General features: G+C 34.9%; 2 protein-coding genes across 2 annotated transcripts; one reads left to right on the top strand and one right to left on the bottom strand.

Annotated features, from left to right (window-relative positions):
- The first annotated feature begins 703 nt into the window (after positions 1-703).
- On the top strand, positions 704-4,533 carry LOC103983049 (chloride conductance regulatory protein ICln-like). Its single transcript, XM_009400188.3, has 7 exons — positions 704-958; positions 1,050-1,173; positions 1,525-1,636; positions 1,973-2,032; positions 2,112-2,165; positions 2,268-2,359; positions 4,250-4,533. Exons 1-7 carry the CDS (start codon positions 792-794, stop codon positions 4,319-4,321), a joined length of 681 nt encoding a protein of 226 aa, XP_009398463.2. The 5' UTR covers positions 704-791; the 3' UTR covers positions 4,322-4,533.
- Positions 4,534-4,956: 423 nt separating this feature from the next.
- On the bottom strand, positions 4,957-12,541 carry LOC135662877 (probable protein S-acyltransferase 14). The gene is made up of 7 exons (XM_065176708.1): positions 12,205-12,541; positions 11,308-11,551; positions 11,120-11,211; positions 6,090-6,213; positions 5,901-5,986; positions 5,765-5,830; positions 4,957-5,390 (listed from the first exon to the last, which is right to left on the bottom strand). Exons 1-7 carry the CDS (start codon positions 12,415-12,417, stop codon positions 5,271-5,273), a joined length of 945 nt encoding a protein of 314 aa, XP_065032780.1. The 5' UTR covers positions 12,418-12,541; the 3' UTR covers positions 4,957-5,270.
- Positions 12,542-12,833: the final 292 nt, after the last annotated feature.

The raw sequence follows: 12,833 nt of genomic DNA, 5'->3' as shown, positions 1-12,833 counted from the left end.
AGGGTGATTTCTTTTAATTTTTTTGAAGTGGTGCCCCACCTTTCCATGGTCTTCCAAATATCCTCGACGTTACATAGTGTAATTTTTTAGTTCAAATGTCCAATAAACTAACATAATCCCTCATGTAAAAGACTTAACACTATCATCGATTATGGTGATCATCAAAATATTATAATTTTTTTAAATATATATATATTATAATCCATACAAATTGACTCAAAACTATTCGTATTGGGAATAATAATAATAAAATAGGAAGACTTTCATATCAGTTATAATATTTTTGGTACCTCCATCAAAACACCATTAGCTTATTTAAAATTATTATATCCAAGACAAATAAACTCAAAACCTAATTACAACCATCTTATATAAAAAAAATAAGATATTGACTTTCATGTTAGTTATAATATTTTTTTGATAGGATTATAAAACACACTATAATTAAAGTAAATAAACTCAAAACTCATTAGAAATTAGCTTATTAAAACAAATGGAGCTTAAAATATGTATCGTTAGGAGTTTACAGACAAATAAAAAAATCAATTATCATTTTTTGAATAAACTTATAGTATTTTTTAAATAGTATGATTGAAGAATTAAACTGATTTCACCATTTGAGTCTAAAGATAATTAATTATATAAAAGAATATATAATTAGCCTAACATGTAATTAGCCCGTCGATGCGGTGAGGTCCCAAAACTCGCGGCTTTGCGAAACCAAAAGCTTGAAGAGCGGCGGGACAGTGATACTGCTCGCAGTGGGTGACAAAAAACGGGACGACACCGTCATGGGTTTAGGTCTGCAACACTTCGATGACCGCGTTGGCGATGGGATCGGACATCCCCGGTTAGACTCCGAATCCGGCGAGGAGCTGCTGCGCGTCGAGCCGGGCGTCGCCATCGCACTCGGCTCCCGACCTCTGGAATCCCCCGGAACACTCTATATCTCCACCAGGTTTCACCCTAGTTTCTCCCTCTTCCTCGTCTCCTTCCCAAATCATCCTCCGCTCCTTCATACAGTTTCTTCTTGATTGTTTGTTTCGTAGGAGGGTGATTTGGTTGAGCGACGTAGACAAGGTGAAAGGATATGCGGTGGATTTCCTGTCGGTTTCCCTCCACGCAGTGTCGAGGGATCCAGAGGCATTCCCGTTGCCCTCCATCTACGCTCTGGTATTTGACCTACTGCTGAGTCCGGTTCGTTAGGGTTGGGAATTTTGACCGGGAGGCTTGTTTTTCACCAGAGCTATTTCTGTCGCATATAAAAGCAGCAACTTTCGATAGCTAGAATCCTTCTTACGCATGAACATAGAATAGAGACCTGAAGGAAGAGTTTTCTTTGTGTCTTTCGGGAAAAGTGTCACTTTTATTATTGGTTGTTCCCCATTTCTCTTAACGTCTTCGTAAAAGTCTATATAGAAATGGTACATTCGTCAGTTACATCATTGGGATTTAAACTTTTTCTGGCTGTTGTGGTGGTTCTTGTTTTACTGCTGAGCACTAATGCTTTGAATTCTTATACAGATCGAGACCGAAGACCGTGAGGTGTCTGAAAGCTCAGATTCAGAGCGTCATGACAATTTAGAACTTTCAAATGTCACTGAAATGAGACTTGTACCATCTGGTCCTGGGCAGTGTATCCTTGCTTCTTGATGTCTACATTTGTTTCTTCAAGATAAGAATACAAGTTTTAAAAGTTATGCTGTTTGTTTGCTTTTTCATACTTTCTTTTGTCAAACATATGTTTTTATAGATTGTCATGTCTATATGCTGAATGTTTTCATGTGGGCACTCATGATATGGTATATGGAAAACACACTCTTCGGGGTTCCTATTATGTTAAATTTTATCTTTTAGGATGATTGTCTTATTTGCCCCTTGGAAGCATCTGCTAGCCTGCTAATGTGCTGTTGCATTTTATACTCGTGATTTATTTATTTATTTTGGTTGGATCCTTGACTAAGCTTTATGGTGGATACTCTTTTTGACGCTTTATGTCAATGTGCTGAACTAAACCCTGAGCCTTGTCAAGGTACTAACGTCATAATATTTGCTTTTTCACTATGTGTACGCATATGTACATTCATTCTTCTTTAATGATAATTCTTCAGAAGGAGAGGAAGAAAATAGCTGGTTTTTTGGCGATGAAGAAACGGCTGATAATGGTAAGTTGAATCAAAATACCATATGAACACTTTGCACTTTATGTTCATTCTATAGTTTGATTAAGTAACAAAATCCGAAGCAAGTTTTCTTTTCAATTACAGGAAGTGATTCAGAGTGGCAGCTTTCAGAAAATCATGCCAAACCCATTGGTTATGCTTATGGAGATCATGACTTAGCTCATGCAATGCATGAGGTATGTCCACCATGCTATGATATAATATTATTTTTTTTGTTTTAGCTCATTCAATGCGTCAGTTGTCTGCATATTTCTTAGCTCAGACAATGCATGAGATTTCCTTACATATGGCCATATAATCTTAACATAGCTTATAGAGATGAACGGATATGGATATAATGGAACGACAGTTCTTAGAAAAAGGCTACATGGTCTCAACACTGCAATTAGTAAATATAACATTTATGAAACTGCTATTATTTTATATTAAGTAGGATTTAATCCAATATTGCAATCTATTGTCATTATGTACATCTCATAAGAAGCATACATCCATTCTCATAAACAACTATCATCCAAAGGACCAAAAGCATGAACAACATATAAGAGAATCACATTTGTTACGATTTCAAGGTCCAAAATTCATTCATATTGCTACTCAACATGTCCAAGAGCCTTTTGTAGAAAGTTTCTTCTATATGATATATTAGCAAATCCAAATCTCGACAATATTTATGTGGGTTCTGAAGTATCTGATAGGTGTCAATATTTGGCATAGACAGAAGGAACATGAACACAATGAGCATTTGAAAGTTCATGTATTTCATGGTTTGTGAACAACTTTGAAGATCTAGAATCAGTGGGCTGGGGAAGTAATATTGTCTACCACAGCTAAGATATAAAATTTACATGTCCAAATTTGACACAGGTGGTATATTTTTCTAGACCAAGAAGATAAGATCATAAGACATAAAGAAAATTCCTTTAAGGAGCTTACTTAAGAACTAGATTTGCTTAAAATTTGATGCGGAAGGGAAGAAGAAGTAGGGGCGATTAGCTCTTGTGCTGTATCGCCCTATGCTTCTCACTGGGGTTGGGGTCGTGTGGACAAGGTGTGTCTGAGAGGGAAAGTTTATTATGATGTACGTTCTCACAACCCTTTACCCCATGGCATCCCTTCGACCTCGTATTCAACTTGCGTCTGAATAGTCAAAGCTTTCTCAGACCCAGTTACTTCCACTATCCAAGGCCAACCATTATTTAATGAGAAGAGCAGTACATGGCTAATTGTGATAGTTTGGAAGGCCTCTTTCTAAGTGGCCTCTGGAGATGATCACAGACCATAATTTGGACACCACTTGTGGCATAGATCGTGCCGTTAGAATCTGCTTTGAACAGGTAGTGAGCATCAGCAGGGAATGAAAAGGACAAGGGAAGGTTTCATGATACAAAATGTTTTTTGTCCTGTTATTGCCTTAGGCAAGCCATGGCTAGTACTGTAGCCACTGTATGCCGGCAACTATGCCATGTGTCACCTGTTATTATTAAATCAAATAATAATAAATGAAATAGTATTGTACCAATACTGAGCTATATATGATCAATAAATGTTGGTTGGTACATACTAGTCCAATCGATGTTTTTAACATGATTCTGTTTTACATAAAAAAAGGGAATCCTTGTCTTCTTTTCTCCTGTGTTACGGAGCTGCCATAGTAAAGAATGGTGTGTTAAACAGCCCTTCCACAGAGTGAAATATGGCGAGGACATAAATCATAATTTTCCTAGTTCACTTGTAGCCTTGGCAAAGTGCTCCTGTAGATCAACCTTCAAAGTGGATTGAAGATATTCGGGTGGATTTGAACTCATCTATAAATTCCTTAATTTGTTCTTTAGAACTGCCAATAGAAACTGATTGTTTTCCACCTAACATGCTTTTTCATATGTATAACACTTGCAAGCAGTAGGCACGTAATATTTTATGATTCAAAACATGTCAACCATAGATATGTCTACAGCTTAGAACTAGGGACGTGAAGGATGAGACTTTCTTCTATATTTATGATGCTATGCTTATTTCTTGGGTATCCTAACTTGCAGGTTGTTCTCTTTCTTGTCTTCTTGCAGCTTCAAATCAACGATCAGCGGTTTGAGGATGCAGATGAAGCCGAAACTGAGTCTCATAACGATCATACATGAGTTACTAAAGACAATACACGCAGCTTGTAATCTGTGATGCATCAGAATTGCTGTTAACTACAGTTGATAACATTGGATGCTCAGTAAAATGTGAAATTAAATAGGTTCAACCTACTTGAATCTTCATGGAAGATGTCGCTTTTGGTCAAGAATGTGTTTTTGGTACCGGTGATTATTCCATTGTGATTCAGCATCAACAAGAAAGGCTTATATATGCTAAAGCAAAGGCAATTTCCCCGAAATAAAATCACGAGTTTCGCAGCTTGTAATTAAAATAGAATCACTTTTTAAACTTAATCTTATAATATTCGTGGCTGACTAAAAGATTCGGAAATCTAGTTCTACATGATGTGCATAATATTCTTGGCAAGTAAGGGGACCCTAAATAGTGATTTGCATGAGATTCCGATGGCTTGTCTGACAAAAATAATAATAATAAAGGAAAAAACCTGTGATGTTTCTCAGTAAAAGGGTCAAAAAAATAAAAAAAATTTAGGTCGATTACATAAATCTTTTTTACTACCATTAATATCTGTAAAAACTCATAAAAATATTTAAATCTTTATTTAAAAATATGTCAATAAAATTATAAAATTTTAGATTGACAAATGCCATCCATACAGATTTCAAAAATAGATTTCAAAAACTATCTTGATGGTTTTAATTTTTTCACCCAACCTGTCTTGCTTTCACACTGTGTTAAATCTCGGAAGTGAGAAACGATTCTTACGAGAGACATGCTTGCTCAACAGCACAATGCCAATGGTCGACATTTACAGATCTACAACCTCAGGCTTAAAAGTCCATCGTAAACATTGACATTCTATTGTTACTGTACATCCAGATCTGGCGTGGCGAATTCATTTCAAATCCTTGCGAGCTGGCATTCTTTCTGAATCCTCCTTGGAATACGCAGGAACCCACCAACTCTTCCTGTCACGGTATAAAGTTACTGTGCATCCAGATCTGGCTTTGTGGGGTATTCTAGTCCTTGCAGAGCCGGCATTCTTCTCAGGTCCTCTTCAGAATATAGAGGGATGAACCAATACCTCTTGTCTGCTCCAAACACCTGATCCACGAAAAAAAATTTAACTATAGCATTCATACTACAAGGATTGCAAGAGAATAAGTGTTACCATCTCTTCTCATTCTAATGCCAACTTGTTTTTGCTTAACCCACATTTTTATACCTAATCCAAGCTACTGAGTTCACAGGCTGTGCTAAGTCTAGCAAATAACTCGTAGTGTCATCATAAATGTATATAAGAAAAGTATACACCTCGCCTATTATTTTAGGTGTCTGTCGTCATTCATATAGCAATTACTCTGCAAAATGTCTGGTCTAGTCTCTGTACCATCATGTTGCTATCGAGTTGTCTTTGACCCTTCAAAGTAATTGAACATAGGAGGGACAAAAAATGATGATGATGCATAATGACTAACCTGCTCAAAGTTCTTCTTTCGGCCGAGATCATACTTCCATCTTGGAGTTGTTTTCTTCTCGTATGCCTGAAGACAGAAGGATATGTTTGTCCTTGTAACTATCAGGATTCATCAGTATTTTACTGCCAATACTTACCTCAATAGTTGTGGTATTCTTTGCCACCAAAGATACGTGCATGATCAGAAATCCAAGCACACTTAATGCGAAAGCCAAATTCAACACTAGAACATTAACAAAAAAAATCACTATCATTCACAACAACAGAGAAAGAAAAAGTTGTTTAGAAACAGAAGCTACTGCATTACAAAATAGGAATATGCATACCGAATGTGAGAAAAGTAGTTGCAAGTGTGCCAGGTGTTCCAGGAATCTCCACATCTTTAAAGAAGGCAATAAAATGGGGAAAGAGAGAAAGAGTGACAAGAGTTGTCTCAAGAAACGTGTAAAACTACATCCACAAGAAAAGAATGGTGTCAAGATCATCGGCCAAAATTGCAATGAAGCGAAGAAAACAGGCTGTAAAACTATATCAAACCTTCTAAATAAATTACTTTAATTGGAATGATATCATCACACTGGATATAAAAAAACTGAATAAGTGGAAATTCCATCATTTCAAGCTTCAAAAGAATTCTACAACCAACAAGTAGAAATCTAATAAGCATATTTCTTCAAGTGAGCTAAGTAGCAGGGGAAAAAAAGAGAAGCTAAACAAATGTTTCCACCCTCCCGTTGAACATCTTTTAAGATCCACCCATCATACAGAAAAGTAGATTGCATACTTTAAAAAAGCGTGTTTCGATCTTTCACAAATATCTCAACCATGACAAGTTTAATGGCACACAAATCACACCTGATAATTAATTATCCTTTTTATTTGTAACTGATAATTCTCTCTACCATACTATCTGAAAACATTATGTTTTCATCCCCTTGATATAAAATATTGTACTAAGAAAATAAAATTTATTCAAGATACATTCTATGTCTGGGAAACGGTACCCTCAATGCTTTTTTAACTGTCTGTGTTCATACGATAGAAGAATACTGCAAAAAAGTCACCACTTCCATCTATCACTCTTTTGAGTCATTGAATGACATCACTGGTCAGTAAATTTTTCTTAGTAGATGATGGACAATATTTATACAAAAGACCAGTCACTGTTGGTTATAATATTAGAAACAAAGAAAGAAACAATGTTAAGTATGAAAATAATAGCTTTAAAATTAGTGCAAATTAGATGAAAAAAGCTTTAAGAGGATGAAATTATCTAAGAATGTAGGATTTGATGGCATCCTATCGAGATTTGAATGAGTTTAAAAGATCAATGGGTAATTTGATTGACTTGTTTATTTAAGAAAACTTGGAAAATTAAAAAGATATATGATGAATGCAAGAAAAGCCTTCCAGGACCAATTTATAGAAATAAGAGAGAGATTCAAAACTGTTATACTTATAGAGGAATTTCATATTACGAAATTTTGGGAAATATATTGAAGGAAGAATAACACCACTAATGCCGGTCCCACGCTAGGATGAAAAAGGTGGAGGGCTGCGTTAGGTCACTAACAACCAACATAAAACTATGTCAAATCTCATGAATATGGATTTTAATGTATTTCAATATAGAGCTAGGTCATCATCCGAAAGTGACGCGAGGCACCTTCACCACCTAGGTGTCCCGAAATACAAATGGTGGGCTAAGAGGTCGCTTGGAAGCGGCTCATCATATCAGCACACGGATGTGATGCCAAGCAGGCAAGGGTTCTCTAATTGTCTTGGACCAATGAGAGTAAAGAAGTTAGTCCAAAAATAAAAAGTTAGGTTAGTAACTTGGAATACAAGAACACTTTCACGGAAGGAATTAGAATTGATAAACAACATATTCAAAAGAAAAATAAATATTATTTGCTTATAAGAGACCAAGTGGGTAGGGAAAAAAATCTAGAGAGATTAATAATACTAAATTTAAATTTGGTATACCAAAAAAGTTAAACACAAAAATAGTGTAGGAATTGTTGTTGATAAGGATTTTAAGAACAATGTTATAGATGTAAAAGATTTGAAGATAAAATTATAGTTCTAAAATTTATGAAAGAATAAAATGTTTTGAATGTTATTTTTGCTTATACTCCTCAACTCGGATTGGATGATCAGACAAAAAGAAAATTTCAAGAAAACTTAGATAATATTATTTAAAGAATGCCTATAATCAAAAAACTTATAATTGGAGGATATTTGAATAGTCATATAGAGAAAACATATGGTGAATATAAAAGGGTGCATGGGGGCTTCGATTATGAGGAGAGAAATGAAGATAGTGGCATGATTTTGGATCTTGCAACTTCGTATGATTTTATAATTATATTTACTCACTTTAAGAAGAGAGATAAATATTTAATTACTTATAAGAGTGATCACAACTTTAGTCAAATAGACTTTTTTCTCACTAGAAAGGTAGATCAACTATAGAAGCTATTTATTTATTAAGATAATTAATGCAAAAGTATAGGAAAAAAAAATTTGCATATAGTTTTTATTGGTATAGAGAAAGTCTATGATAGAGTTCCTAAAGGTTTATTATGGTGGGTTTTAGAAAAGAAAAATGTATCTACTAATTATATTGATGCTATTGAATATATTTATGATAATGTAACTACTAGTGTTATAACTATAGGGAGTTTGTCTAATGAGTTTCCTATTAACATAGGATTACACCAACGATCCGTATTAAGTCCCTACTTTTTCACATTGATAATAGATAAACTTACTAGTCATTTATACAATAGACCTTACTAGTGTATGCTATTTACTAATGATATTATTTTAGTTAATGAGACCTAAATGGAATTAATTATAAACTTGAGCTATAGAGGCAAGCATTGGAAACTAAAGTTTTTAGATTAAGTAGAATTAAAACTGAATATATAAATACAATTTTAATGACTCTAGAAATAGACAATTGAATATTGTTAAATTAGATAGACAAGAAATCCCTTTAAGTAAAAGTCTTAAGTATTTTAGATCAATTATTCAACAAGATGGAGAGATCGATGAAGATATTATTCATAGTGTAAAAATAGGAGAGTTAATATAACACGAGATGTCAGTGTCTTGTGTGATCATCGAATATGTTTGAGATTAAAAAGAAAATTTTATAAGACAGTTGTGAGACTAACAATACTCTATAAATTTATATGTTGGGCAATTAAAAAAAAACATATACAAAATGTTTATATTGCCGAGATGAGACTGTTAAGATGGATGTGTGGAGTTACTAGGAAAGATAGGAAAAAAAACACTTTTATTCGTGAACAACTAAGTATCGTTTTAATAAAGGATAAGATGAGAGAAAAACGTTTAAGATGGTATGGGCATGTGTTGAGGAACCCTCCAAATGTGATAGTCAAAAGAGATAAAATTATTAATATTAATGGTACGAAGAGAAATAGAGGAAGACCTAAAAAGACTTTAATAGAAACTATAAATAAAGCTTTAAGAATTCTTAACATAATCAAATATGACTTTTTATAGATTTCAATGACAACAAAAGATCCATGTAGACGACCTTAATAGTTGGGACTTACGACTTTATTATTGTTATATAGTTGTTGTTGTTGTATATTAAAGGAAGAATAAGATTTTAAGCAACTATTTCTACAAATCAATTTGTAAAATTGACCTATTTATTTATTGATGCAATTAATGAAAAAACTATAAAGGAATTTTTATATGACACATTATAATGGGTTTTAGAAAACAAAATCAAGGTTCAACATAGGCTTACCAAATGCAAAGAGGTTGTTTACCAAAAGCCTTGACCATGAATTAATCAACTTACTTGGCACATCAACCAAAATCCTACAAATACGTTTTTCCTTCCTCTCTTTCTTTACCTTTCTCTATTATTACAAAAAAAATTCCTCTAATTGTCACAAGCTCGTCAGACATCAAACATATATCCAATGAGTTTTTTGTTTTAATAAACACTATTTATAGATTCACTGCTTGTAGGCTAAGACCATAGAACATATAATGACATGATCAGCAACCACAAAAGTAGATAGCTTTCTTAATGATTTTCAATACATCACTCACAAGTACAAAGTTTTGAATCAAGAATCCCAACATGCAACAACTAACCACTGTTTATAATATAAGTTTTAAGTTTTAACAAGCAACAAAATGCACACACAATAAGCTTCATACTACAAACATGTAGGAAATTGTATGTTGTTATTTCATGCAGTTACTTATAAATCACAACTAAAGGCACCAAATAGGCAGAACTCTAAAACTTGGAACCCCTATAACGTAACTGCACTATAGGTTTTAACAAAATTTTTATCTTAGAAGCACAACATGTTGTGAGCTAGAAGTATATAAAAAAAATAGTCTATTGATATTGCATTTAGTCACTTAAAATGGACTATTTAAAGAACATAGAACTTAGAACAGCAGTCAACTTGGAAACAGGAGATACGGTGTGGCATCTAGCACTGATGGAAAGTGTAGGCATCCATAAAGTAGTTCCCATAATCACTAATCAAAGAGGTTTAACTAGAATTCAAGTATGTTTAATTTGGAGGGATTACAAATAGATTGCTTGTTAACTTTTCTTTGGGGTGATGGGAACTGTATGTCGTGTCAATTACAGTCCAGTTGAGCAAAATAGTGCCTTTTATTGAAAAAATAGGTTTTTTTATGTAATATAAAATGAAACAAGTTCCACAACTCACTGTTCAGTACTTCTTTGCTCTTTTTTCTTGAACCTTCTCATTTTTCTCTTCAATTGCATGATGTTGTATTCTTTGCTATGGATAATCCAACAGAAGGCTATTGCTTGTCCCCTCTTATATTTCTTTATTGCTTATGATATGTTGCAATTATTAGTTATGAGAGCAAATGAGAAGCCTTCATGTTCCCTTGTCACTACTCAATCGCAAGACATAATCCAACAACTGCAGAGCATTAAAGATTAATCTAGGTCATCGAATAATAAAAAAATTGATATAGTGTAACAGTTGTTTGGAAGTTTATTAAATAACATAAACGTATCACCATCAAGTAATGTTTCAACGAAAGCCATAGTCTTTGTGAGCAATTACATACACAATAGTATTGTTGTTTCTTCCTTTTTTTTTTTGGCATGTGTACGTGTGCATGTGTGCATGCATGTGAATCATCTAATTTGCATTAGGACATTTCAATTTGGTCAAATAAAATAAAAGTGAAAAATTGTAATCAAGCATCACAAGAAAAGGTAACCTCTATAAAATCCAGCAGTAGTTTTCAGTAAACATTGAAGGTTCATGTTATCACAAAGCAAGAAAAAATTGGATTAGACACTTACCAGAAAAAGAAGAAAGAACTTATAATTTAGAGCCCCCACACAATTTACTACCCACACGCAATGATGATCCATCTTAAGTACACATCTCCCACCTAAGATAAGAATTTAAATATACAATAAAAGATACAGACACAAGAGCACACAGCATACATGTTTAAATAAAAATAAGTCAAGAAGCATGGACTTACAAACTGAACAATGATGACAGCGTGGTGGCTTCAACTGGTTGCACTTCCTGCAGTATCTTATCGTTGGATTTCCTGTTTCTGCAAGATGCCCTTGTTGCAAATTTAGAATATGATTACTGAAATCCAAGTTGGTTAACGGAGCATTTTCTCCTATCTCCTCATCTATAGTAGGCTTCCAATTTGGTGGGACACTGCCAGGGTCTGTGAAGACAACGGAGAAATAGCTCCATAGAAGCAGACCCAACTGTGTAATCATCCACTTTTATTAGATAGACTGTTGGACACAATGCAACAACAACTGAAAAAATCAAAATTATCTATTTTCTCTGCCTCCCCCATCAGCTTTCTTTTACTGGTTCTGAGCAGGTACAATTTTCTCATAAGGAAAAGAAACAGTAGAAGATTATTAAATTTCTAAGGTACTTACTATATGTATAATCAGCAGATGTGCTTTACAAATTTCTTGGGCCCAAGAGATTATACATGCGTATTATTGTTCTTGACTTCTTTCCATAATTTTCTTAATCATAAATTGTTGATTGACTTACCCTTCAGATTAACAAAACTTTATTTCTCTTACTTCCTAAAAGCAGATCCTTAAGCTAAAAGTTGATCTTAGCACATAGGAACTTCGTATTTAAAAAAACCAAGAAGATCGCAAGCATTTCACGACAATCTTGAAAAAGAAAAATAACAGTGCATAGATAACATTTCGACAGCTAGATACGCTGATTTAAGAGCAGAGCAATCGAATCTAGCAATAGAGAGATTCGATTTGAAAGAAGATCCATAAAATAAGGCGCCTGACCACTAATCAGAGGATTGGGGATCAGAGTTCCACCAACCAAAAGAAAACTTGGGCGTCAGAAGCAAGAAGCGAGGCGGCGAATCAAGTACCAGGACATGGAAGAGGATCAAGACAGCAAGGGCCAGGAGGGAATCGATCCCGCCGGCGCCGAGGGCAGGGCCGTAATTAGCGACGACCACGGCGTAGTAGCTGACCCCGACGATGCCAAGGACGAGCAGGATCATGAGGGAGCCGAAAGCCCGAAGCGCCGTGCAGAACTTGAACACGTTCCACGCCATGACCACCGGGCCCGATCTGTGCATCGCCTCCTCCGCCCTCAAATAGCAAGAAGGAGACAAGAATTGGCGAAAAGTGGAGGAGAGACGAGAGATCCTCTCGCTCCCCTATGTTGGCTTCTTCTCTCCCCCCTTCCCCCTTCCCCCTTCCCCCTTCCCCTTCCCTTCAATTCTATTCGATACAATTCCAGGGTTTTACCACAAGCATGAAATATTCGGAGCAAGATTTATTTTAGGAGAAAGTATTTTCTATTTGTGATGCGTTACATATTAGTTTGATAGGGTCGGTTGACGAGTTACGTATTAGTCTGATATGAACTCCGTGCCGTGCCGAGTTTGGAATGTTGTATCCTTCGACGTGAGGAAACCGTTTCCCGCGGACGGGAAGCTATGATTTTTATTTTGGATGAATTCTCATGAAAACATCCTCGTTTTGAGTTCCT

Source organism: Musa acuminata, chromosome BXJ1-4, assembly GCF_036884655.1.
Source record: "Musa acuminata AAA Group cultivar baxijiao chromosome BXJ1-4, Cavendish_Baxijiao_AAA, whole genome shotgun sequence".
Classification (NCBI taxonomy): Eukaryota; Viridiplantae; Streptophyta; class Magnoliopsida; order Zingiberales; family Musaceae; genus Musa; species Musa acuminata.
Note: the sequence above shows the minus strand (reverse complement) of the source record. Positions and strands in the feature narration are given on the sequence as shown.